Source organism: Prionailurus viverrinus, chromosome D1 (genome assembly GCF_022837055.1).
Source record: "Prionailurus viverrinus isolate Anna chromosome D1, UM_Priviv_1.0, whole genome shotgun sequence".
NCBI lineage: Eukaryota > Metazoa > Chordata > Mammalia > Carnivora > Felidae > Prionailurus > Prionailurus viverrinus.
The window spans coordinates 97,521,479-97,547,847 of NC_062570.1; the positions used below are offsets into that span (position 1 = coordinate 97,521,479).

Below are 26,369 nucleotides of genomic sequence, written 5' to 3' on the forward strand. Positions count from 1 at the left end.
CCATGTGCAACTCCCACATCGGGGCTGATGAAGCTCCATCCAAGCCCCTGGGGCCCAACCAAAGTAGAGGAAGGACGAGGGAGCAGATGGGCCAGCCATAGCAGAGGCCGGAGGGGTGGGCGTTTCGTCTGGGGTTAAAGGGTGAGTAGGAGTTTTCCAGTGTTCCAGGCAGAGCACTCCCCGAGCTTCCGATAATGCAGGTCGGGAGTCAGCCCCTGAATTACATAGCGGGGGCCCCTCCTTAGCCCTGATTCTGGGGGAAACTCACATGTGCTGTCTAGAAGCACCTCCCGACCCCGAGAGAACAAGGCTCCTCCCCCCGACCCCCAAGGTCAGGGAAACTACCAGACTCTGCTTCTCTTGCAACCCAAGGACTTGATCTCAGTCTGGGAAGAAGCCCTTTCCTCTTCTTGCAGGAAGAAGAGGCTTCTCTGGCCCCTGCTTTGCCCCACCTCCCCCTGGCCCCCCCCCCCCCCACACTGTGAGACGGACAGTGCCCTTGTACTTGATTCCTCCTTCCCGCCGAGTGCTCTCCCCCCACCGGGCCCCCAGCCCCTGGGGCGTGTGTGTGTGAGACCAGGCAAGGCAGGGGTGGGGTGGGGGGGGGAAAGGGGAGCAGGGATGAACCCGGTGCCTGCCCCATGCCCCTCCCTTGATTAGGCTTTTGATGAGGATCTCCCGGGAGAGTTGCAGATGCAGGGGACACAGCAGGGAACAGGAGACAAGGCCCCTGTCCCTGTGGGGCTCACAGTCTAGCAAACTAAGTCATACTTTCACATGGTAATGATTGCTATAAAGAAAATAAAACCTAGACAGGAGCTAGAAGGGACTGAGGTGGGGGCCTCAGGGCAAGCTTCTTAGAGCCTCAACGAAGGGGCCTGACTGAGGCCTGACCCTGGCCGACCCAGGAGGCCGTTCAGCTTGGAGCTCAGCACCTCGTCTCCTGTCCCCTGCACATGCCCGTGTCATGTCAGAGGATTCACAAGGGCCCTGGGGGTCAGGCCACTGTGAGCTTGGAGCAGCGAGGGCCCCTGAGAGGCTGGGTCTCAGCCTCGAGGGGAGGCTGCAGGATGTGGAGGGGGGCCTGGGGGAGGTTTTCAGGCTTTGATGTCAGGCGGGCCTGGATTGCCGCCTGCTGTGACACCCTCTCTGGACCTCAGATTCCTCATGCTGTGGCGCACACTGCTGGCCGTTCTCCCCGGAAAGACGGGGTCTATTAGACCCCATAACCACCAGGGAAAGGCAGCACGTCCTACTGCCCTGCAGCTGGGCCAAGTGACCTCGCAGCAGCCAAGGACAGGCGAGCAGAAGTGATGTGTACAACTTGTGTTAGGTCCTTAAGAGGAGGCACTGTGCCCACCCCTACTCCTTTTTCCCCCTGGCTGGAATGGAGCTCTGGTGACAGTCTTCTGGGACCTGGCAGCGGAGGGTGGCCCCCCAGAATGTCAGAGCATCACAAGAGGAGCCCGGGCCCCTGACCACTCCGTGGAGCAGACGGGCCACCAGAGCTTGGGATTTAATATGAAAGACAAATGAACTCCTGGCTGGTTGAAGGCACTGCTGTTTGGGCCTCCTGGTGCCCACAACCAAACCTGTGTCCTAAGGCCACTTGTCAGTTATTCAGGGAGGCTTTTGCTGGGGCCTGTTCCTTTCGGGCTTTATCCTCAGAGGCTGCCCATTTGTGGACTCATCCTTGATCATGACACCTTCTTCCATCTCCTGGGCATGGCTTTGGAATCAGCTCATCGGGGAGGTCCCTGTGTAGCTACATTAGCCCTTTATGTTGACTCTTCTCTGTGCTTCATAAGGATCCCCCGAGATTGACTTCTGGGATCCTTTTCTGAGATGCTCATATCCCTCCTGGGCATTCTTCCTTTCAAAAGCCTCTGTGGAAGGACTCCTTCCTAAAGCCCGGTGTGCATTTCTGACTTTGCCTTGCACCCCATCACAGTCGGTGAGCAAAACGTCTGAATGCACGGACTTGAAATCCCAACTAAAGAGGCTTATGCAAATTCCCTTTGTGTTTTACACACAGCAAGAGTTCTGGAAGTTGGTAGCTTTGTCCTGTCAGTCAAAGCCTGGTCTCTGTGATCTTTGTGGCCTTTCTTTGTACATATCAGTCCACGGTGGCAAAATGGCTGTCATAGCTCCAGGTACCCCACCCACGTTTAAGACACAGAGCAGGGGAAAGTGGGGCACACCATCCTTCCAGAAAGCCCCGGTAGACATCTGCATAGATCTTGATGGCCGGGACTCAGTTACGTGGCCACCAGAGGCCAAGGCAGAAGGCCCCTGTCTGTGGACGTTGAATTAGCCCACCGCCGTTGACCATTGAGCTCTGATGAAAAGAAATGAAGAAATCCCGAAAGAAGGTGACCTCTGATGAGTGCTCAGATTCCCCCCACTGGGATGAGTCAGACCCTCCAAGGCGGCTTCTCCAGCGCATTCCTCAGCCTTCCCTGGGTCAAGATGGCCCCCCAAGCAAGTCAAGAACGTGTTCCCCTGCTGGAAACAAATCGGGGGGCTTCCCAGTAGATGATGACCTTGCTAGAACGCGACTCTAGGCCAGAGTGGTGACCACCAACAGGAAGTCGTACATACTCCCCATCTGTCGGGGTGACACTAAGTGTTCTCTCCTCACAGCATCACTGTTTCTCTGCTTTATCCCCAGCGCTCCCTACCTGCTTTCTGGCAGATTGTGAGTGTGGGTGTTGCTGTGACTCTTGACATAAAGTGCTACACCCTCATCCTCCTGGCATGAGAAAAGTGTTCCAAGCCAGAGAGTGAGAGCAGCACGTGCAAAGGCCCTGGGGTGGGCTGGAGCACAGTAAGGACCCGAGGCCAGGGCGTCAGTAGGACCACACCCACGTTCTCCATGTGTCTGTAGCCACCTCTATCCCAGTTCCTATATGCCCAGGACTGCTTGCGAAAGCATTCATCCGTTTAGAGGGGACCTTGGGGGTCGCGAGGGTCTTCGGTGTATTGCTGCCAGATTGCTGTTGGGAGGCCTCCTGCCTCCCACCCCCTCCCACCCCCCACCCCCACCAAACGGTGGATTGCTGCTGCCTGAGCCGTGGGGCCGGTCACGTGCCAGTTCCCAGGCTTCGTACCTCGGTCCTGATTCTGCACTGTCTCTCCGGCTGTGGCTTCACCTCTGGTCCTTCCCTCCCAGGGCTGTTACACCGTGATCCTCAACACCTTTGAAACCTACGTCTACCTGGCTGGAGCCCTCGCCATAGGAGTGCTGGCCATAGAGGTAAGTAGAGGCCCCCACTTCCGCGGGTCCCCCGGAAGCAAGGCACACGCGGGGTCTTGGGGAGATCCCCCGTGCCCCGCACCCCCCCCCCCCAGCCTACCTCTGCCTCCACATCCTAAATCTGGGACCAAATTGGCTCCCTGCTGTAGGGACAGTATAGGCCCCGCTGTGCCTGTCTGCTGCCCGAGTCGCTGTTGGACTCTGGTCTCATCCGAGCAAGTCTCCAGCAGTGAGTGGGCAGGTTCTGAGAGTCACCCCCCCATCCTCCTCCCACTGCCCCCCTCGCGGTTCCTCTCTGCCTAATCCTCCCCCAAGGTCCCCAAGGTCCCCCAAGGTCCAGAGTGAACTCTTAACTGAGAATCAACACCGCTGCCTTGAGGAAAGGGCTGCGGCTTGTGCTTCTAGATCAGGCTCTTTGTGGGGGGGGGGGGGGGGGGCGGGGTTCGGGACCTGTGAGGCCTTGTCCACCTCCCAAGGGCGGTCTTAATTAACCCCTTCGCTCCAGTCCCGGAACCCCCATCAAAAGGCAGGCAGCTGCAGACTCCGGCCGCCGCCACCAGGGGGCGCCGCAGCCGAGGAGCGGAGCTGCCTCTCCCTTCTCCCCGCCCCCTTCTTGGGTCTCCAGCCCCCGTTACTGCTGGAGTTTGGACTGACCGCGTATAGCCCACGCTTGGCCATCTGCAGGAAGGACCGCTCCCGGGCCTCGGCCAGCGGGGGAACGAGGTCAGGCGGCCGGAGCCCCAGCCTCCCCGTCGCTCCTTTCGGGGACGTCTCGAATGCCCGGCACCATGCGCAGCTTTCAGGGTGGGGGATGGGGGGTGGGGGATGGGGGATGGGGGAGCGGGAGGGGTCCTTCATTCATTCATCCGTTCATTCAGCAAGCCTAGATTGAGCCCCTGCTTGCCAGCAGCGCTCCAGGGGAAGTTCTCTCACGGGAGGACACCGTGAGCGAGAAGCAGATAAATCTGCGCTGGGACTGCGGAAATGGCGGGGGTGTGCCCCGCGCAGGAAGGACTCTTTTCAACTCCCGGCTCTGCCTCTCCCCACACAGGGCCTCTGAGCCACAGATTACTTCTCTGCAAGATGGCGCTGCTAACCGTGTCCCTATCCCCCCCGCGCCCCCCCCCCCCCGGCCGTCCTTGCTCCTGGCATTGTGGGGGTTGCGGAGGATGGGGACTGCTTGCCTGGCGGGGGTGCGGGGGGGCTCGTTAGACAATGTCTGCATTCTTGATCGGCCGTCCTCCTCACCCCCAGCCCCCAAGCCCAGCTGTGACCCCTATGGGAGGCAGAACCCTGCTCCGGGAGGAGGGACCTTAACTGTATCCCTGTCCCAGCCTCGCTTCCCCTCCCGGAGATCTGGCCATGAGCCTGGGCTCTAGGGACTGTCCCTTGTGCAACTTGCAAGAGCCCTGACCGTGGGGGCATCGGCCATTCTGGTCAGAGCGGCATCCCTGAATCTGGGTCTCTGCCTGCCCCCAACACCCCAGGGCCCTTAGGTAGGTGTTCCGTGACTGTGCTCTCAACTCTGGGAAGGGCCACATCGCCCTTGCCTATTAATAATGATCCTGGTAACTTTCTACTAATCATCTCGTTGGGTCATTGATCACCTTCTACTTCATCTTACCACCCTCCTGTGAGCTAGAAGGCGGAGTGTGTGGGACTTGGGAGCATAGGCTGTGGGGTCAGAATGCCTAGACTCAAACCCCAGCTCCGTCACTTGCAGCTGTGTGAGCTTAGGTGAGTCGCATGACCTCTCTGTGTCTTGCCTCCTGCTCTGTAAAAGGTGTTTGGGAAAGCACTTGGAAATGTGCCCGGCACATGGTAAGGCCAGTGTCCAGTACATGCTCAGGCCAGAGAAGGGACATGTTTGGCCCAAGGTTGCTGCTGGCAAATAGGGGAGCTGGATTTGAACCCATGTCCAAAGCTCCCTTCTTTCCGTGACTACACTGCACAAAGGGGACCATGTGGAGGGCTTGCCCCCAAGGAGTGTCAGGAACCCCTACTGCGGGAGGGTGCTGAGTGATGGGTGGGCCCCCTTCCTGTCCCGCGGCCGATGGCTGCTTCCCGTCGGGGTGGGACAGCCCAGCGCAGGGCTGGGAGGCCAGCCTGACAAGCCAACTTCGACTTCCTCTGCAGCTTTTCGCCATGATCTTTGCCATGTGTCTCTTCCGGGGCATCCAGTAGAGGGCGTGACCTGGAGCCTGAAGCCTCCCCCGCCACCACTGCCCGGCACCCAACACCCCTTGCCCTCTTGCCCCCAGGGGAGGAGGTGAAGCCATCCTGAGTGGCCAGAGGAAGGGGCAGAGGAAAACAGCTGTTTTTTTAACAAAACAAAATGAAGACAAGAAAATGGACTGACGTACCCCACCTGGACTCCGGGCTCTCTGCGAGGGCCCCCGCGCTTGAACCCAGGGAGCACTCTGGACTAGAGACCAAAGGAACCCCAAGCCCAGGTTCCCTCCTCAGCCCCGCCAGCCCCTAGCAGCCCCGGGCCTGGGCCTTCTCCTCAGCTCCAGGTGCCAAGGACGGGAGGATCGAGGCAACAAGGAGGCAAAAGCAACCCTCGGATCGACAAAGCCCAGGGGCCCCCTGGGAGACTCGGGCACCGTGTCCCCGAGGACTTGGAACCTACACTGAAGCCCTGGTCTTCTGAGGATGGAGTTGCCCCTGCCTCGGGCTGGGGTCAAGAGTGGGCTACAGACGCTGGATCTGAAAATGGCCTAGCTGCCAGGGTCCTCGCTTCCCCCATCTGTTGGATCAAATAATCCGGAAAGCCCAGAGAGGGGCAGTTTGTCATTCACAGTCACACAGCACGTGCGTGACAATTGTGAACTGGAACCCACTCGTCCCTAGGCTGCCTCTCACCGCTTCCAGGGCTCTGTCAGTCTCAGCGTCCTGGTTTCCCGAGAGAGAGAGCAGGCTGGTCAGGAACTTCCCAGGCCCACAGCTGAGAAAATTACGGCCTATTGCCCCTGCTCTCCTCCCACCCCACCCCCCATACTTCTTTCTAAGCCTGCAGGGACACACACACACACACACACACACACACACACACACACTACCGTCCCTTTGCCACACTGCCCACCTCTGCCCACAAGCCTAACCCCTTCCCTGTTCACCAACTCTGTGGTTCCCCGGCTGGAAGGAACCCCCAGGATCATCTGGTTCTCCTCTCCCCACCAGAACTGAGGCTTGGACGTCTTCCACAAGCTCTCTGCCAAGACTTTGCCACCGTCTTCTTGCATACCTCCAAGGACGGGGAGCTTACTACCTCCCAAGACAGCCTTCTGCCTTTGGACTGCTCTGCCTTTTTAGCATCAGCTCACTGCACGTTAGGGTTCTCTGTTTCTCTTTGGTTGCATCCATGGCATCCCACGTTCTCTTTCTCCTTCCCAAAGTGTTAAGGCCACACATCGTCTTCCCCCAGACGCGTTTTCTGCAGGCTACAGAGCTCCAAGACATCTCGTTCCAGCTGTGACATGCTTTCCTGTCCCTTCACTGCCCGTAGCACATTTCTGTGTGTTTCTTCCAGGCTTGGGCAGGGAGAGGTTGTCCCCTAGACTCACGCCTACACAGCGCCCACCGATCAGTTCCTCACATACAGGCCTTACATCCTAGACCGGTGTCGGCGACCGTATTACAAGATCCCTCGACCCCAGCGAATCAGGAGTGACCGATGGAGGCTGGTCAGAGGATCTGAAGTTTGGCCTGGGGTCCGAGGGAAAGGACAGCGTAATCCTAATTGGTGTCTGCCCGACAACTTACGCTTGATTAGTGATGTCTGCCGCGGACTTGGCAAGGGGAGGGGCGGCGTGGCGCCTGACCTCCTCTCCACGTCCCTCTTCAGGGTCTGGGAAGGGCCTGTTCTGACTCCCAGGCCCTGCGTCAGCTTCCAGCCTCCCTTCCAGCTTTCCAGCCAGTGGGAGAGACACAGCTGTGGCCTGGAGCCCTGTGCTTCTCTGCTCTGCCACCTGCCCCCTTCAGAGATGCAGCCCCAGTTCTGTGCCTGCTGTAAAGATTGGCTTTGACCCTCCTCTTGTCTCTCCCCTTCCCCCTCCCACCCTCCTGCTGTCCCCTCTAGTCCCAGGTCCCCCTCGTGGTCTCCAAGCTGGGGCTTGCCATAGAGTCCCTGTAGCAGCCTGTCCTGGCAATTCCACACATGATGCCGTGGGCTCCCTAGCGATGGACGTCCCCGGGACCCTGCAGCTGGAACCCCAGCCGAGCCCGAGAGGGGCCTTGGGCATGCCCCTCTCCAGCCCCGCCCACCCACGTGCTTGGCTCCAGCAGAGGCAAATGGCCTGTCTAAGGTTGACAAAAAGAGCTGGTGGGCGGGACTCGGGGTCTGACTGGGCAACTGTGTGGCTCTGGGCCAGGGGCATCCCAGACTTCCGGGCCCCATCTGGTCCGCAGCACCCAGGAGAATCCGGGGCCTTCAAGGTAAGGAGGGCCTGGCATCTATATGGCACTCACCCCCCTCCTCCTGTCTAGTCCATCCCCTCAGGGGGAGGAAGGGTGGGTCCTGGAGGAATATCTGGCTGAGGCAGGTTCAAGGGTGCATATGAGACTCATCCCTAACGGCTTTCCAGAAGGGGGCCAAGGAGCCCCTTATCTGTCTACTGCCCACACTGGGGCCGGAAAGAGAAAGCAGGCAGTCCGTAGCATTGACCCAGGCTGGTCGCTATTTGCAAGGCTGCCTGCAGCCATTCTGAAGCATGAAAAGGCAAGGTCCATGCCAGTCTGGCTCGACCGAGCCTTTCCCAGGCACTGAGGTCTAACTGGGCTGGTCCACGTACGGCCGATAAACAACCCTACCCTGTTGGTCACACACACCCCAGACTGAAAGCCACCTTCCGGCTCCGAAGCTGCCGCCTCTTAGAAAAGGGAACCCATCTGAGGGGTTACGAAGCTCTCGTCCCTCCTTTCCACACCTAAGGGACCCGGCCAGGATACCCCGAACCAGCTGAGGCCCCGGCACCCCCATCTCCCAGAAGCCCCCTCTTCCCTTTCCCCATGGGTCCCGTGTCGAAAGTCTATTTTGAAACCTGTAAATGTTCCTTCCAGTAGATAGCAGAGCTAATTTATCATGTTTATTTCCTGTGAACCCCCCCCTTTTATATTCTATATCAAGAGGAGTTTTTGTAATATAAAACAGGACGCCCACACTGATGGTTTTGCACTGGTTTTTGTGACTGTTTCTTACAAAAAGAAAAAGGAACGAAGAATAAATAGTGGCTGTGATGAAGGTGGTCTTGCTTGGGTGGGGGTGGGGCAGAAGGGGGGAGCTGAGGCACGGAGGGCGCGGGGCTCCAGGGGCAAAGGTAAAGGGTGGTGGGTGGAGCGGGGGCGGGGGGTGTCTTCCCAAACCTTTAGGATGGGGAGCCGGGCCGACACTGGGCCTTCTTCAGGAGATGCGTGGGTCCCCCTCCCTGTTTGTCACTGCCTCCCTCCCAGCGACGGCTCCTTGCCTTAATCCCCCCGCCACATCCCCGGACCAGGTCTGCCGGGCTCTGCTAGGTCCCTCTGGGCCCAGCTCCGATGTCCAAGCAGCACAGAATTTCACGGCAGCACCATCCCAGCAGGCCCTCATTACCACCCAAGGGACAAGGCCAGGCTGCCCTCCCGCTCGCCCCACCCCCACCCCGGCTGAGGCTGAGGCAGCTTGGCCAGCCCGGCAGGTGCCTCACCCAGGCTGCAAAGCCCATGCTTTCTATTCCCCCGTGCCCCCTGGGTGGGGGGGGGGGGGGGTGGGGGGTGGGGGGGGGAGCACTGATCCACCACGCCCACCGGTGACTAGGACAAACCACCCATCACCCTCCAGAGGATCAGCCCGGTCTTAAAAGTCCTGGGTCAGATACAGGACGTGACGGGGCCCCAGGGCACTGAGGGCACTGCCCACTGGCCATCCACTTGACTCCCCAAGGTGGCGGTGGGCGTCCAACCCGCCAGGCCCCTCCCCTCCGCGTGGAACAGTAGTTACAGCTGGGCTTCGGGGACAGCCGGGCCCGGTGTGGGCAGGGCAGGGGGCCCAGGCAGAGGTTCACTTGGAAGCAGCCAGAGCTGGGCTGCACCTGCCCCCCCGCCCCCCGCCCTACCCAACACTATCCCAAGACGAGAAACACGTCTGGGGCCTGGGCTGCCTTTCTCTACCCCTGTCCCCACACCGTGAGGGCCACCACTTCTGTGCACATTTGCGGCCTAGAGGGAAGGAGAGCACTGGGAGTGAGGGCTAAAGGGGGGCACACGAGCAGGGGCAGGGAGGGTGTCCTCAGCTCTGAGGGAACCGCGTGTTAGCCTCCTCCAGGGCACTTGGGGTGGGGACGACATTAGAGGAGTGGCCTGCTGAAATATTTCTATTTATTTCCCCTGCTGAGTTTGAAGGGCACCCAGTCCCACCCCGCCGGGTCTCGGGGGCAGCACCCCGGGGAGAGGGCGAGGGTGCGCGAGGGGACTGAACCGGGCAGACCGGAGGGACGAGGAAACGCCACTGCGTCTCTCTCTTCTTCACCTCCAAACCCCATCACGGGGGTTCCACCTCTCTCTGCGTCCACTGTCGGGGCCGGCCTGGGGGTGAGGCTGGACCCAGGCCAGTTGGGGGAAGGGGACCCCTAGGGGCGTCCGGGAGCCGGGTGGAGGCACGGCAGCCTAGAGTAAGGCCCTAGGAGAGCCTGTGGTGGCCGGGCTTGGGGCTGGGGACCGGGCTCTGGCGACAGGTGGCCCACTGCAGAGGGAGGCTGAAAGGGAGGCACCGGCTCAGAGACCACCACCCCTGCGGGTCCGCCCGCAGCTGGGCTGTGGGAAGGGCAGGCGTGTGCGGTGAGGGGGCAGGGGGCAGCTCCCATGGGTGGGGAGGGATAGGGGCACGGGGTCAAATTCTTGGATTTTTCCAGGCATACACGGAAGCCACGGTCAGCCACATGGGCACTAGAGTGGCCGGGGGTGTAGGGAGGACCGGGGGACAGTGCTCAGCCTGTCTCAAACCAGAGAAGGGCCTCCCGGCAGAAGGGGCGAGAGCCCCATCTCAGGCCAAAACCCCACGACTCAAGCTCTCCAGTGAGTGTCTGTCCAGGGGATCCGGAGGCCAAGAGACCCACGAAGAGGAGGCGTTCCTGTGTGGGGCGAGGGCCAGAGGTTCAAGAGGCCCCGTCCCTCCCCAAACCTGAAAGCCCAGGAGATCACAGCATTTGGGGGTGCCCGGGAGGAAAGGAAGGCGGTCAGCCCCGCCTGCCTGGGGGCAGGCCCGGCACAGGGCAGGCTCCTTCCTGCCTTCCAGCAGCCAGAGGGAAACTGAGGCCCCGGGGCCTCCCCGCCACACAGGGGCCCCTGGCCCAGCGAGTGGCTAGACTTTCTTGGGTTTTCGGCCCACTTGGTAATAGTAGTAAATGCTGATGACGACAAAAAGGAGGCGGCTGGCCAAGAGCAGCAGAATCCCCAGGGACGCGAGGCCGGTCTCCGCGAGCGTGGCACTGATCACTGTGGGAGAAAGACCGGGAAGGGACAGACGTCAGCGGAGGGGTGTGCCTCACCCTCAGCCCGGGGCGACATACTGACGGGCGCCCGGGCGGCTCAGTCAGTTAAGTGGCCAACCCTTGGTTTCGGCTCAGGTCATGATCTCACCGTTCGGGAGTTCGATCCCCGAACTGGGCTCTGTGCTGCCGGTGCAGAGCCTGCTTGGGATTCTCTCTCTCTCTCTCTCTCTCTCTCTCTTTCTCTGCCCCTCCCACGCTCGCTCTCAGAATAAATACATAAACTTAAAGAAGGAAAAAGATGGCATGCTGAGCTGGGGGGGTCCTGCCAGCTGCTGGCCCTCACGGACATGTCTGTTGTGATGTCCCCCACGTGGCAGGTACTGGGGCAAGGGCGAGCATGCCATCACACCTGCTCTGGGTACACAAGTGAGCGATGGGTTATGGGAGGCGGCAGGTGCACGTACACGGGGGAGGCTGTGGCTCTGTGTGTGTGTGTGTGTGTGTATTCAAGAAGGTACAGGTGTGTGTGGGTAGGTGAGCACAGGGGCACAGACACACAGGTAGACACGGCCACGTGAGCCCCTCCCCCTCGGATGGATTTCGTCACTTCCTGGAAACCAGGCAGCAAGAGCTGGAAAGCCAGGGGCCACGCCACCCTGCCCACACCTCCCATCCCACCCCGTCAGCCTCCCTGTCTCACTGCCCACCTCAAGACTCACCCAAGAACTGGACCCCAAAGTAACAGGCTTCGGTGAGCAGAGTCCATCGGATGATCACTTTCTCAGCCGTGTAGAGAGCATTCCACATGATCAGGGAGATGCCTGGGGCAGGGGGGACAAAGAGCAGACTGGGGAGGGCGTCTTGAGCCCTAGCCCCTTGGGGCAGGGGCCCGTTCCTCCTCCACCGGGCAGATTTGCCAGGAACCCAGACTTCCACTTTCCCCACCCCCATTCACACTCCCCAAATTAAAGCCATCCGCCATCCCACCGAACCCCATAACCCTAGCTCTCCCACTGCATGGGTGATGTCCTTGAAGCCACCCCGATCTCCACCAGCCCCTGCCCCTGCCCCCTGGCACTGGTGCAGACCCTTGAAGGATGAGTACAAGTGCAATCAGCACAAGGTTGGGGGAAACTGCATGTGCAAAGGCACGGAGGCTTTCTGAAACGGGGGACTGGGCATCGCGAGATGCGGCCGGAGCCCAGGGCCCACGGTGGGATATGGGGGAGGCGGGTCTGGGAAGGTAGGCTGGATCCACCCTACAGACCACCCCGAATGCCAGGTGGAGGGGTTGGGCCTCTATTCTGCAGGTAAAAGGGACCGCGGGATGTTTTAGAGAAGAGGAGGGACGCTACCTGTGCTAGGCTTTAAAGGCTGTTAACTCAGCTTCCGGCCAGGCACGGGGTGTGACAAATTCGGAAACAGAATGGTTCTAAGGAGAGGCCCGAGGGTGGGAGGGGTTTTGCAGACCCGTGTCGATTTGGTCTCCCGCGCTAGGCCGTGAGGATCTGGAGGGCAGGGCCCGAGCCTCATTCACCTCTGTACCTGGATGACCAGGTGGGGGGAGCTACACACAGTAAGTATTCGGTGTTTGCCGAGTCCACTGGGTGCATTCCAGCAGTGGCCACGAGATGGCAGCACACACCCAGCAGAGACAGACTCAGCTGAAGGGAGGGACAGCAGGTGCTTAGAGGGGGCGCCCAGGCACAAAGAAAGGCTTCCCCGTGCTCCTCTCAGTCCCCGTTAGTCCCCGGCTGCCCATCACGTCCCTCGGAGTCTGCCCTAGCAATACTCACTGAGGAGGGCACCGCCATAGAGGCGGATGGGGGTCTTGCTGGTCACCTGGGCTCCATCAAAGACCGCATCATAGAGCTGGTCAGGGAAGGCGAGGGCCTGTGGACATTGGTGGGAAGTTCATGGGCAAAGTTGGTGGGGGTCGCTGTTGCAACATCCTCTGGACATGTCCCTCCTTCCCCCCAGAAGCAGGGCTGAGATCCCTGGGGCAGTCGACTGTCAGAACCTTGATTGGCCCCAGGCCTTCCGTGCCAGGACAGAAGGCTCTGGGTTTCTAGGGGCAATGAGTCAGGAATGCGGACCATGGGATCTAGGATGTGCCACAGCAGGCCGGGTACAGGTGGGAATGAGTGTCGGGAGCTGGGACTGTGGAGGGAGCTAGAGGGCCTTCAGCATGATGACCATGTGGGTAGAGGCAGCGGGGCCCCCAGGGTAGAGGAGGAACCCCCAGCGGAGGTTCAGAGGCAGGACACAGGGAGCCGGACCCAGGGCTGGGGGCGGCGGGGGGCGGGGGGGCTCACCATGATGGCAATGCCGGAGAAGAGCACAGCAGAAGCAAACTGCCAGACCCTGGGGACACGTGGAGAGACGGGTCAGAGACGCCCAGGCCCCAGGGGACCCTCCCCTCTCCAGCCAAGATGTCCGGGATGGCTGGCGTTAGGGGGAGGGAACGAGACGGGATGGAACCACAGGCACGAGGGCACCGGGGCAGAGCTGATGCGGCAGGGTCTGGCGCGGCCCTTCCCCATAACCCTGCCCCCGGCCCAAGCTCACGCTCAAGTGCTCACCTCAGCCCCAGAGGCTCCCGAACAGCAAACTTGATTTCATTGCCCAAGACCTGGCTGATCTGTGGACAAACAGGGGTCAGGGCCATGCCCAGCCCACTCACTCCCCTCCCGGAGCCCCCTGGCGTGTCCGGGCACCCACCGGGGTACTTCTGCTCAGCCAGAAGGTCACCCAGGCTGGGAAGGTCACACTGAAGCCACCCCACCCCACCCCCCCCCCGCCTCTCCTTGACACCGGGGCTTACACAGGAAGCTGAAAATACGGTGGGTGAGAACAAAAGCTCAGGGGTCCGCTAGACACGGGCTTGAAGCGTGGCTCTGCCACTTACTGGTAACGGCCTCGGGCAAGTCCTGGCCCTCTCTGGGCCTCAGTTTCCTCCCCTATCAAATGGATTAATAACCATCCCCCAGCACTTTAGTGAGATTAAATAATGCTTATAAAGCGATTGTTGCAGTAGCTGGCACATAATAAGCGCGAAATTCATTCTAGCGATCTGTCTTCGTTTTTGTTACGATTCCCCGGACATCTCCGTTACGTTCCTAGAGAAAATGAGCTAAGTCCTGGGGCTCCTGCAGCCACAGCTACTCTTCTCCCAGATGGCAGGCCGGACCCGCCTCCCCGGGTGTGGCCAGCTGAAGGCCCCCCCCCCCCCCCCCCCCCCCGCCCGGCCCACCTTGGAGCGGTGCACCTCCCCGTCGTCGTCCTCCCCGCCCACGCCGAGGATCTTGCGGGTCTTGAGGCGGCTCACGAGGTCCGTCTGGCTGTGCTTCTTCATGAGAGGCGGGGGCTGCTTGGCCGCCATCTCGTCCTGGAGCCGCGGTCTACGGAGGCCGAGGGGAGACACCAGCCTCAGCCACAGGTCCCGCCCGGCCCCCAGACGTCAGGGGCACCCAGTTCGGACCTCGGGGCCTGGCCAGGCCTCCCCGTCAGCGTGGGGCAGCAGGGGGAGCACCGACAAGAAATCTGAGGGCCCAGGCTTGGTAGTCGGCTCCCTAACTACCCGGCTGCGTGAGGAAAGGGGCAAGTGTCTCCCTTTCCTGGCCTCGGCTTCCTCGTCTATTAAATGGGTGGGGGAGGATGTTCCTAAAGCCCTTCCCGCTCTGTGAGCCTATCGGGCCTAAAGGCACACGGTACACCCCAGGTCACCAGGCCGGACGGAGCCTTTCAGAGCGTGTGCGCCCAGGAAAGGCGTTCGGGCCCAGATGAGACCACATCCGGGAGGTGGGGGCCATCGGGAGGCCGGGTCAGTCTTGCCAGACGAGGGGTGATCTGCCCGAGTCCTGGGGTCCAGGTCCCCCACGGAACTGTGGCCCAGACAACCCCTCCGCCTTAGCCAGACTCCCTCCCTGTCTCCCACACGACCTCCTTCAAGCCGCCAGGGCTGAGAGAAGGGGAGCGGGGTGACCCCGGGACCCAGCGGAGCCAGGGGAAGGACGGCCGGGATTGCTGGTGGAAGCCCGTGCCCCTCCCTGCCAGGGGCACGCACTGCCAGCCTCTTCCCCTCCCCGTGTCTGCTCGCCATCCTCCACGGCCCCCCCGCCCCCCGCCAGGTCTTGAGCGCCTACCGTCTACCAGGCGCCGGTCCGGGAGACACGGAGATGACTTGGCCGCCGGTCCTCCGGTTCAATCAGCACCACAGCTATGCAAAGGAGATAGAAGTGTAGACCCCGGTGAGGCACAGGCCTCCGAAGGCTGGCACTGGGCTGGGAACCGCCAGGGTGCAATGGGGGCTGCTTACGCCCATTCTACAGATGAGGAGCTCAAGGTCAGCAAAGTTCAACAGAGACCGGCTGAGTGGCTCCAGCACCCCACCCCACCCCACCTTATTCCAGCCCACAGCTGCCCTCTGGCAAGGCCGCAAAACTGCTCTCACAGATGTTGCCGGCCCCTCTGCTGGGCTTGCTGGACCTCCCTGACCAGGCCTCGGACCTGGGTCCCAGTCTGGCTGCCAGCGGAGGGGTGTGTGTGGGGGACCAGCCAAGTCTCCCCCTCCCGGCCCTGGTCGGGGCGGCCAGAGGCAGAGCCGCCCTCAGCGTCCTAAAATAAAGCACCCGGACAAAGCAACATCAGAATGGAATCCAAGTGTGGGGCGCGTGGATATCGTGGCTTTCGACTCGGGTTAAGGAGGGAAATGGCAGAGTATCTCAAGTTTGGAGCTAACCACACAAGTTGGTACCGATGGCCTCCGGTGAGTGACATTCAAGGCCAAGGGCCCGCCCAACACCCCCCCCCCCCCCCCCCCCCCCGCCTTGCCTTGCTATGCCGTCCCCTCCCTCCACACTCACCCTGGGGCAGGGGAGGGGCGCGGAGGTGGCCGCTGGTGACCAAGAAGGCCCTCTGGCGGGGAGGTGACCAGCCCCGCCCGAGAAAGCAGGGTTTAGCCACACTGCTCCTCAGGGCCCGGGCGCTGTCCCCACACCTCAACGCTGGCCACCACTTCTCGTGACCCCAGAGGCTACAATCAGCCCGGTGTCCCTCCCGCTGCCAGGTGGACCCGCTCGAGACAGCCTGCAAGGGCCGGCCAGCCGCTGCTGGTGGCAGCCGGGGCTCGCCCCCCCCTCACCCGTCCTCGGCCCAGGAAGCACGGGGGGGAGGCCCCGCCCGTGTCATGTCACCCCTAGCCCCTGGCCGCCACGGATCTGTTGTTGGCCGTCACCCCGGCTCTGTTCGTCTTTTTCCCAGTGTGTTATATACGTAGAATCATAAAGACTAGAACCATTTGAGACCGGCCACTTTCATTCAGCATAACGAATGAGATGCCTTTGAGGTCCATCCAAGCTGCTGGGCCAGTCAACGGTCTTCTCCTCTTTATGGCAGAGTAATATTCCACGGGACAGACGTGCCGGCTTGGCAAGCCAGCCATTCGCTGAAGGACCGCCGGGCCGTTCGCAGAGTCTGACAATTATGAACGGACCTCAGTCCCGCGGCATTAAGGCCGGCCCTCGGGCCAAGCCCACCAGGCCTGGGCTGCATCAATGACCCCAGCTCAGAGCGACAGCTGCCTTCCTCCGCCCGGTGACCCCTCGCCACCAACGCGTGCACGACGCTCCCCTCCGCGCGGCAGGCCTGAACCTGCGAGGCAGGGGCCGTGGAGCGTGGCAGGGCCAGCCCGCAGGGACTGGGTACAGAAAGGGGACTACGGTGTCCCGGGCTTCATTTGACATCAGCACCGCTCTTGGGGGGGGGCCGGCTTTATCCACAGGCACCGCCATCAGGTACCCGGGCTGGTGGGACCCGCTGTGGCCTCCCCCCAGCCCAGCCCCCAGCAAGGAGCTCATCACCAACAAAGGGCCCTAGGGCCTCCCAGGGACAGGGAAATCTCCAGGGAGAAGAATCCCCTGCACCTGCCTCTGCGCAGCTAACTCCTCTGAGCACTAAGTTCTGTTCCTTCTTCACCCACAGCACAGGGCCCAGCCTGGGGAGGGCAGGTGGGGGGCTGTATCACTCCCATACACCCGCCAGCCCCTCCACAGGCCCTACCCCCCAAGGCAAGCCACGTACACGGCCCCCTCAGATCTGCCCTTGAACTTGCTTCCCTTCCCACTCCAGGTGTTTTTCAGCCTGGCCTCACTTTTTTTTTAAATGTTGATTTTATTTATTTTGAGACAGACAGAGGAAGAAAAAGAGAGAGAGGCAGAGCGAGAGGGAGAGAGAGAAAATCCCAAGCATGCTCCGTGTGGTCAGCATGGTGCCCGACATGGGGCTCGATCCCACGAACCGTGAGACCGTGACCTGAGCCAAAATCAAGAGTCGGAGGCTTAACCGACCGAGCCACCCAGGCGCCCCCAGCCTGGTCTCATTTTAACCTAAGTGAGGACAGAAGGCACCTTCCTTTGCCGTACCCCCTGCATCGCGTCTGAACCAGATGTGCGTTCGAATCCCGATTCTGCCCTCTTACCTGCTGTAGGGCTTGGGGCAGCTGGCTCACTGCAGCTCTCCCAGCCTCAGTTTCTGCCCCTGGGAAATGGGGGCCATGAGAACACTGGCTCGGTGCATGCGCTGGAGGATAGGGCGAGGGAACTCAGACCCCTCTGAGTCCCTGGGTGCCTGGGGCAAAGTGCCCTGCCCGCCCACACTCACACTTCGCTCTCTTCCCTCAGCCATTCAGCCGTGCACAATGGAAAAAGCCTGCCCCATAGGGCGGTTGCTTCCTTCCCAGGGCCAGCTGCCTTCGAAGGGCCCCCAGGGCTTCCCCCAGGTGAGGCCAGCTGCCCGAGGGAGGCTGAGGGAAGGGGCAGCGTGGAGGACAACCAGCCAAGCAAGGAACAGGTGCAGGGACATTGCAGCCTGCAGTCCCCTAGAGCCTGAGTTCAGGACCCTCTACGTTCTGCCCCTGGCTGGCCTCTCTGACCTCAGTTCCCAATAAAGCCAGCAAGTCGCTGTCCTTCTGAACAGTGGTTCCCATTTCTGAACCACTGCCCCCGGGAGGGTCCTCCCTGCTCTCGGTCCCCCCACCCCGACACTCTTGGTTCTTTAAAGCCGCACGGCCCCTCCCTCCGGGCAGCTTTCTGGGACACAGCCCCTTCCGACTTCCGTGGGTCTCAGTGTGGGTGGCCCCTGGCCACTTCCAGCCCATAGGCCTAGTCACGTCATGGGCGCCTGGGCTCCCGGAGACCCGGTGATCTGAAGGCAGGGTTGTTATCTCGTCCAAGCATCTTCCCACTAGGCCTCGGCACACGGGCAGGCCCTTCATCGGCACAGGAGTGACAGTTGGGCTGTGGGAAGCAGGCCTCCCGAACCCCACCCAGAACACCCAAGATCACGCTATGTTAGACGTGGCAGGGCCCAAGCGGGGGCTCTGTTCCAAACACACACTGGACAGGGCAGAAAGCTGAGGCCCAGAGACGGCAGGGTCTGCCTCGGGCCACCCAGGAGCTGGTGGCAGGAGTACAGGAAAGGGGTTTCGCGGTCAGGCAGGGCTGGGTTTGAAATTGACACCTCCTCCTGGCTGGTGGTCTCGGACAAGCGGGTCCAGGGTGCTGAGGACACAGGAGAGTGGGTGCCGATGTCTCGGGGAAGGGCCCGGCCCATGGGGTGCCCGGGAAGCGGCGGGGGTCAGGACAGGCGGGGAGAGCAGGCGGGAAGAGGTCACGACAGCCACCTCCACGAAAGCTGCAGCCACCGCTAGACGGCCAGCGCCGCGGGCCGGGGCTTTCTGTAGGTCTGGCTCGCGGGGCTTGGGACACTTCCTGGCATGGGAGGGGCTCGGCAAATATTTGCGACCGAGTAGTGAGCTGGGGAAGGGTTTGAGAGCCCCCCACTGCTGGCCAAGCTCTGACTCCCTGCAGAACACACACCCCCCCACGCATCAAGTGCGGGGACGTCTTGAGGCCAGGAAGAACATCCCTAAGAGCTCCCAGTGGCAGTAAGACAGAGAGGTCATGACTACACGGAGGCCGGGAAGGGAGAGGTCTGTCAGGGGTACCAAGTGCCAGGGGAGAATGGGAAGGGGGGTGGGGAATATACTGCACGATTAGGCCAACTTGGGCTCAAGCCTCAACTCTTTCTCTTACTTGTCTGTGACCTCAGGAAACTTTCCCAACCCCTCTGAGCTTTCATCTCGTCCTTGGTGAAACCACACTGCTACTTCTGAGCTCACAGGGTTGTGAGGAGACGCTGAGCACAGGCACTCAAGGGGCCTGGCACCTGCTGTGAGCTCCATACAGGACAGCAATTAATGACATTGCTTATGGGGCGGTTGCCAAGGCCCTGCCCTGGCGGCAGGTCAGACGGGCCTGGGGCGTCACTCCCGTGCTGGTCCTAAAGGACCTCTCCCAACCCCCCTACGGCCTCCCCAAGAAGCCTGCCTCGTTTCCATAGAAACGGCCGGACTGCAGAGCTGTCCCTGGCGTGGAGACTGTGCCCATGAGGGCTGGCTTAGAAACCTGACCGGCAGGGGGAGGGGAGAGGAGAGGAAGGGCGCCTGGGGCCCAGAACACCCACCAGCTGATTCGGGGCAGTTGCTGCTGAGTCTCAGAGCCAAGAACCACTTCCTTTTCGAACAAGACCCTCTGCTAAAGAGACAGTACACCTGTCCCTCCCCCATCTGGTAGGCACGGCCCCGGAGAGCACCCACCCCAGGGCTGGAGGCAGGGGACGAGGACTTCCAGACCAGGAATTCTCTGCAATCCCCATGACAACCCTAGGAGGACGGCTGTATCGTCACCCCCATTCTACAGACGAGGAAACCAAGTGACTTATTCAAGCGTCTCGGGGTAAGTGGCAGAGTTGAAACTTGAACCGAGGTAACCGCACTTCGAATAGACATCCCGCGAGGAGCTGGGGTGTGTGGGCAGGGCCAGTGGTGATGTCTGGGGAACCTGACCTCCAGGAAGAACTACGCTGTAAGCCATCTTCCTCCTCACATCTCGCTTTGAAAGTCTCTGGCAGGTTGCCAGCATCCGAACTCCTTCCTTCCTTCCTGGGGTCCAGCCTCCCCTGGGTGAAGGCGCTGTGGCTCTGGCGGGACCGGGGCAGGGCCGCGGGGAGGCCCATTGTTCTGTTATCACACGGGTGCAAAATAGCTGGAAACAGGGGCTGGGACAGGGCAGTGCCAAGGGAGGGGGCAGTGAGAGGCGGAGCCTCCAGGCCCTGCTCGGAGAGAAGCGGAGGTGAGGAGGGAGCCCCAGCAAGGAGCCCATTCATCCACCCCATCGTCCCTTCCTGGGGCAGTCCACCAGCCCCTTGGCCAAGATGGGGTCGAAAGACCCCCCAACCCAGAGCCCCCAGCCTGGGTCTTCAGGCGGAGTGAATCTCACATCTCAAGGGCCATACGGGAGAGGCTTGGGGATGAAGGGACCCATGTTCCTTACTAGCCCTACGCCTTTGGGCAGATTAACCTCTCCTGCACTGGAAATGGGGGTCATGAGGCCCGACTTACCAGCTTGTCGGCAAAGTTACAGCAAAACTAAGAAGCCCCAGGACACAAAGGGGGCTTGGCTAATGCCGGCTGTCCTATGGACATCATCACAGTGACTGCTAAGGTGCAGGTGTGGTCCTCGTGGGTCTCGGGGCCTTCGGGCTAAGGCACAAAGCCAAGCCGACTTCCGGGCAGCGCGTCCCTTGAGGGTGTAGTTATTCTAAAGGCCGAGCCGGCCTGAGGCAGTCAGCCTCGCCTGTCAAGTGGCTGGTGAGCCAGTCGAGGGCAGCGCCGTATCGTCTCTCTGGCGCGTGTCCCATGTCACCCCTGGGCTCAGCACGGATGCAAGGGAGCAGGGTGACAGGTAGAACTGGGGGGGGGGTGGGGGGGTGGCGGGGAGCATGATGCAAATCCCGCCACGGTGACAGGCCTAGATCCTGAGTCAAGAAAGGGATTCCACGTCCCGTTTCCAAGAACCTCCAGGAACGTGGGAGCTGCCAACGGAGCCCTGAGTCACTGGCGGGGAGACAGGACAGCTGAGGTCACCAAAGACTGTGCCACCGCGGGAAAACCAGGGCCCAACTGTGAGATTCGGTTAATTCATTCAAAAAAAAAAAAAAAAAAAAAATGGGAGCGTGGTCTCTGGGGCCCTCCCGGCTGTGATAGTCATGATTTGGCTTCTAAATCCACACTCCAGCGGCACACGAGGCCCGAGCTCCCGCTGCCTGGGGGCCTCTTGGGGACACGCATATTTTATCCACGAGTTCTCTTTGTTTTGAAGGTGCCTGATTTCCAGAATTGCAGAGGAAAAGCCCCAACTTTCAACATAAACAAACATCTGCAAATCGTCAGGGACGAAAAAAGTAATAAACATTCCCCGCAGTGTCGGAAAGGGTGGGAGAGCAGGGGACAGGGAGGGGGCATCCCTGGGCCTCACCCCAGGGCCTGAGAGGGCTGCTGGGTGCAAGCGGGATTCAGCCCTTGACGGCCATCCACCCGGCCACCCATCATCACTCAGAAGTCGCTGAGAGGGTCTTCCCTGTCCCTACCGTCACTCACAAAGGGCAGAGCACATGGGGAATTTCTGTCTTCTCAAGCCGGGAATGGGCCTGCCTCCCCCACAGCCTGGCGACCGCATCAGGGCCCTCAAAGGCAGCTGGTGCTTCTGGATCCCACGGGACCATGATCCTGGGGACGGCCTGGCTTCCGGCTGCCATGGGGCCAGAGCTCTTGAGAGGGGGCAGTGGACATACGTCAATACCCCACCGCCCCTCCCACCGCTCTCCAAACCTCTACGAGGGGAGGACAACAGGGGCAAAAGGAACTTCCCTGCAGGGATGCCAACTGTTCCAGAAGCGAGAGGTGATTCACCCTCTGGGTGGCTCGGGGGAGGCAGGCAGAAGGGTCCCTGTACTTTTCCCGGGATGCGGATGGGCCAGCCAGGACTGCCCATCTCCCCCAGGTTTGGGGGCTCTGGCTTAGTGGTCAAAGGAGTGGGTTAAGACTCAAAAGGCTTGTGTACCTGCATGGCGTTGGGCCAGTGACACCACCTCTCTAGGCCTCCGTTTCCTCATCTGTTAAATGGGTGTAATAAGGCCACCTACCATCCACTGATGGGGAGGCGCACAAAAACACCCAGAACAGTACCTGTTCCATAGTGAGCGCTTAGTAATGTTGCTGCTGTTATTTTGAGACTAGGAGACTCAGCTTCTTTGCCTCAGTTTCTCCCTTCACCATACCAGCTTCAGAACAGTCCCCTTCAAGGGGCTACATGTGGATACAGAATGGGGTGTTTACAAGGGACGTCCAAAGAAGGAAATGGGAAGGGAACAGGGACTCCCTCTGGGTCCGGAGGCAGATGCGGCCCGGAGGCACTCACGACAGACGGGCAGGGAGAACCTGGAGAGGGTTTGGCAACGGATTGCAGGGATATGGAGCCCCTTGAGCTACTAAGCCTGGGTGGCTCCCCTCCATGTTTCCAGCTCTTGGCCAGGCCTGACCCTGGCCGGGACGCAAACCAGTGTGGCCAATGAGTAGCTGAGCTGCAGGGTGAAGCGAAAATATTATAGGCCGGGAGTCAGAACATCGGGCACCCTGCCCTGCTGCCACCGCTACGTGTCCTGGGGTAACTTCAGAGCCATCCGAGCATCACTTCCCTCCTCTGCAAAATGGACAGGCGTCATTCCTTTTCAGCCAGCCTTGCCTCCTATCTCTTCCCCACCCCCCTCTCTCCACCCCAGTCACGCTGGCTCCTTACTGTTTCTCAAATACGGCAGATACGTTCCTGCCTCAGGGCCTTTGCACAGGCCGATCTCCGCAGGATCTTTATTTACCCCAGCTATTCCCACAGTTCACTCGTTCAAAGCCTTGACTCACAAGTCACCTCCTCAGGGAGGCCTCCTGGACCACCTTTATGTAAAATAGCACCCCCACCCCTCGCCTCGACACCCCCTGACACTCAACTTTTCCCCCTTCACCTCCCAATACGCCGTCTAATTTATTTGATCAATTGTTTCTCTACCCTTTAAGTGTCAGCTCCGTGAGGGAAAGAATCTTCATTTTGTTCTCAGCTACCTCTCAGTGCCTGGGACTGTGGCACTTCGTTCACTAAATCACCGTTGGCGTCGGGCCCCCAATTTGTTCGGTAAGTGAAAGCATGGAAGAGTCTAGAACTGTGTATGTCTAGGGGTCACTGCTAATTTCATGGCTCTCCTACCCGGCACACCGGCGAGGGGGAGGGCCTTTCTCCAGAGGGGCTGGAGGGTTGTCCGTGGCTGAGTATAGAGTTGGAGAAGTTACTGCGGGGCCTGGGGGCAGGGATCCAGCAAAAGTGTTGACAGCTAGACAATGGTGAGGGACTTTGGGTCTCAGCCCTCCACCCCAAATCTGGAAGGATTGATAAAACCTACAGCATGTGGGCGGGAAAAAAAGACGCCAGGGCTGCTGATCCCCGGGGTACTGGAGCCAGAGGGGACCTCAGGGACCGGACGGCCCATTTTACAGATGGGATAACAGAGACCTGGAGAACACACAGCGCCTTATTTCCTAACAGCCCAACGAGAAACACCTTTCCTCCTCCTGGGCTGAGGGTGAGGCTTCCGCTAAGGAAGGCACAGTGTCCCCTCCTGGCACTCCACCAACGCCCCCCACCCCAACCCACTCTCCGTCCCTGCGCTCTTTGGGCGGCAGGAAGAGAGGGTCTGCAGAGGGCCGTGGCCTTCTCCACACAGGCCACCAGCCGTGTAGGTCCAAGAGGCCGCACAGTTGGGGTGGGCATCCCTGCGGCCCTGATGCGTCCTCCCCGCAGGACTGTCCCACCAGGAAAAGTTTGTCTGAAGGAAATCAACCAGGAAGCGCGGGGCGGTGGTGGGACCGCCGACTCGGCCTTGGCCATGGGCGCTGGGCTCTGGAGGAGCGCGGGGTTCCCGGCCTCCGCCCTGCTCCTGCCCCCGCCCACCTAGCTCCGGCGGCGGAGAAACTGGCTCCCCCGGGGCCGCGAGGGGGCGGCGGGAGCCCGGGACTGGGTGGGGGCGGGGAGGGCGGAGCGAGGGGACGCAAAGCAGGCGCCGGATACTGCGGGGCGCGCCGGGGATGCGCGCGGGATTCTGGCGGTTCCTCGACAGACCCCCTGGATGGGTGCGAGTATTTTGTCCGCGGCAGGAGCCCCAGCCCACGCAGAGCCAGGCCGATGGCCCCACACTGCCCCCTTCCTGCTGAGCGCGCGACTTAGGGGAGACTGGGGGGGCGACGTCTCCACCTGTGCTTTCCTGACCCTCCCACCCAACCACTGGGGCTTAGGCGCGGCTTCGGTTTCGGCCTCCTCCCCCTCCCCCTCCCCCTACCTACCTCCCCGGCCGGGAGTCGGGCGTCTCTCCCGGTCTGGCTCCTTCCTCCTCCAACGTGTCCTTTATCTCCGGCTCCAGACACTCACCCACTTTCGGAGACCCGGGCCTGAGAGCTGGGGACCCCAGGCGGGGAGCTCCGGGCTGTTGGGCGCCCCCACGGCCGGCCGAACCAGTAGGACCCGCCAGCGGGAACTCCGCCACCGCGATCAGCGGCCCTGCGGGGGCGAAGACAGAAGGAGGGGCACTCGCAAGTTTGTGCCGCGCACTCCTCGGACCGGGGAACAATGGCGATGGGGGGGAGGGGACAGAGAACCGAGCGCGGGGACAACACTCAGACCTCAGGGAGACAGAAACTGCTTTTCGCTCTTTCTCTCTTGCTCCGAAGCACAGGGGGGAGGTAAGGGCGAAATACACAGTCCAACGGAGCAGACACAGCGGAGGGAGAAAGCCAGGGGAGACAGGGAAACCGAGGCAGAGGGAAGGAACCGAAGGGGCTGGAGGACTGCGCCTCGGGAGGGGGGGGGGGGCGGGAGGGGACCCCTGGAGTCGCGGCAGAATCTGCCGGGTCCGAGAGGTCCTGGGGCGTCCAGGTCGCGCGCCCGGGGCCCCCATGACCCTGCGGCCGCAGAAGCCCCGCTGGGCTGGGCTGGGCTGGGCTGGGCTGCGCTGCGCAGGTACCGGCCGGCGGCGGGAGGGGAACGTGCGAGGCTCGGAGGCGGCGGCGGGGGACAGAACTTACGTTCCTAGCGCATGCTGGCGCCGGCGCTGCGCGGGGCTGGCGAGCCAGGGGACGCTTGGGCCCTCGGGAGCCTCACATCGCGCCGCCCGCGCGGGGCAGGGCAGGGCAGGGCAGGGCCGGGCGGGACTGCGCGCGGCGTCCTGCGCGGCCGGGGTTTGCCCGAGTCTGGCGGCCCGCGCTGGTCCCTCCTCTCGGTCCCGCGCGCAAGCCAATGGCGCGCCGTCCCCTCCCACGCGCCGGCTGCCTCGCCCCCGAGGGTGGCCGCCGGGCGGGAGGGGGAGAGGGGTTGGGGCGACTGGGCTCCGGGGCTTCCCAGCCGAGGCTTTCCTAGGGACTGCCTGCGGGGGGCGCGCTCACGCCCCGGGAGAAGGCGCCGGAGAATGAAAGCGGAGGGCCCGCGGCGCCCAGGAAGACTTTTCTGGCAAGTTTCTGAAGCCGGCGCCCCTTTCGTGAGACTATCAACACCCCCACGGGTTGGCAGACCACGCTGTCTTAAATATCCTTGGGGTATCCCCTGGGGCCTAGGCCAGTGTCTAAAATGGAAGGGACTGCTTTGGCTGGTAGATACCCAAGTGTGTAGGGAACACAGTGACAACAATGGTCACCATCTGCTGAGCGCCCGCTCCCTGCCAGGCACCGTGTGCGCAAGGAGTTACAAGCGTTAACTCAGCTGATGCTCACAACAGCCTATTTTACAGATGATGATCATTGACTTCGGATTTGGGCTTCCAGCCTAGACCCCCCCACCCCCTCTCCAAGTGACACCCACCCCTCCACATATACCTCTACCTTTTTCATCCTAAAGCCGGGCCTCAGCCATGTCGCTGTAAGCCGCACTGTCACAGGACTAAGATCTTATCTGGGGCTCCTGGACCCGTCCTGGGGGGCACAGTTGTCAGACCTTGTATCTCTGCGCATCCTGTAGGGGGTAAGGGAGGGTGATGGGGGTGGTTTGGGGTCTGTGGGAGCCTGTCAGCTTAAAAGAACCAGGCTCCTACAAACAACGCTCCCCCCCACCGCAATTTCTGGCTCATTTCAACCCCCTGTGACCAGTAATGTGCCTCCCACCCCAGATCTCACCACCCTGCAGCCTTCTTCTAAGAAAAATGCCTGGATCTCTTCATTTTAATCTGATGGGAGTGGGGGTGGGGACAGAAAGGCAAGGTTGATGACACATTCCATTTCGTGAGATAAGTAAATAGAGCAGGCAGAGGTGTTTGCCCCAGGTCTCTAGCTAGGTGGGCATTTTGACTCCAGGTCTGAGCTCTTTCTGGACCAGGTCCTGAAGGGTTAATCAGGCAGGCTCTGGGAGTGCCCTGCCCGGGTTCGAACCCTGGCTCAGCCATCTGGCAAGTTATTCAACCTCTACATGGCTTATTTCCTCCGCCTCCGAAATGGGGGTGACCAATACCGCGAACTGCCCGGGTTGTTGTGGAACAGCAACAGCACACACTTATTGAGCACTAACTGTTTGCCAAGCAGACTCTCACCTGTCTCCCCGGAGCTGGGAATGGGCGGGAGAGGCTGTGCCCTTTGCACGGAAGTAAATGGAACGGGGCCTGGTTTATAGAGAGCTCCCAGTGACAGTGAGCTGTCCTGATTACCAAGGGAACGACTCTGATCC

The 26,369-nt window shown here is 61.2% G+C and overlaps 2 protein-coding genes across 9 annotated transcripts in view; one reads left to right on the plus strand and one right to left on the minus strand.

The window, feature by feature from the left end:
- Positions 1–8,432, plus strand: part of TSPAN18 (tetraspanin 18) — a 186,207-nt gene extending 177,775 nt beyond the window's left edge. For all 7 annotated transcript variants that reach the window (XM_047877823.1, XM_047877824.1, XM_047877819.1 and 4 more), the window contains 2 exons: positions 3,173–3,256; positions 5,393–8,432. In XM_047877823.1, coding sequence (XP_047733779.1) covers positions 3,173–3,256; positions 5,393–5,440 — 132 coding nt within the window. In that variant the 3' untranslated portion in view covers positions 5,441–8,432. The remainder of the gene's footprint in view (positions 1–3,172; positions 3,257–5,392) is intronic.
- TP53I11 (tumor protein p53 inducible protein 11) lies at positions 8,420–24,917 on the minus strand. Of its 2 annotated transcripts, none has more exons than XM_047877828.1 (9): positions 24,746–24,917; positions 24,093–24,221; positions 14,868–14,941; positions 13,976–14,123; positions 13,305–13,363; positions 13,038–13,086; positions 12,519–12,615; positions 11,442–11,543; positions 8,420–10,726 (listed from the first exon to the last, which is right to left on the minus strand). In XM_047877828.1, exons 4-9 carry the CDS (start codon positions 14,102–14,104, stop codon positions 10,593–10,595), a joined length of 570 nt encoding a protein of 189 aa, XP_047733784.1. In that variant the 5' UTR covers positions 14,105–14,123; positions 14,868–14,941; positions 24,093–24,221; positions 24,746–24,917; the 3' UTR covers positions 8,420–10,592. The 2 variants fall into 2 exon arrangements, with proteins under 2 accessions (XP_047733784.1, XP_047733783.1); XM_047877827.1 differs by having other exon boundaries at positions 24,008–24,221; positions 24,746–24,916.
- Between the last annotated feature and the right edge of the window lie 1,452 nt (positions 24,918–26,369).

Coding starts and splice junctions, on each gene's coding strand:
- TP53I11 (XM_047877828.1), bottom strand. CDS start 14,104: ATGGCGGCCAAGCAGCCCCCGCCTCTCATGAAGAAGCACAGCCAGACG. Junction 13,364..13,975: donor GGGAGGTGCACCGCTCCAAG/GTGGGCCGGGCG, acceptor GTTTGTCCACAG/ATCAGCCAGGTCTTGGGCAA. Junction 13,087..13,304: donor CGGGAGCCTCTGGGGCTGAG/GTGAGCACTTGA, acceptor ACGTGTCCCCAG/GGTCTGGCAGTTTGCTTCTG.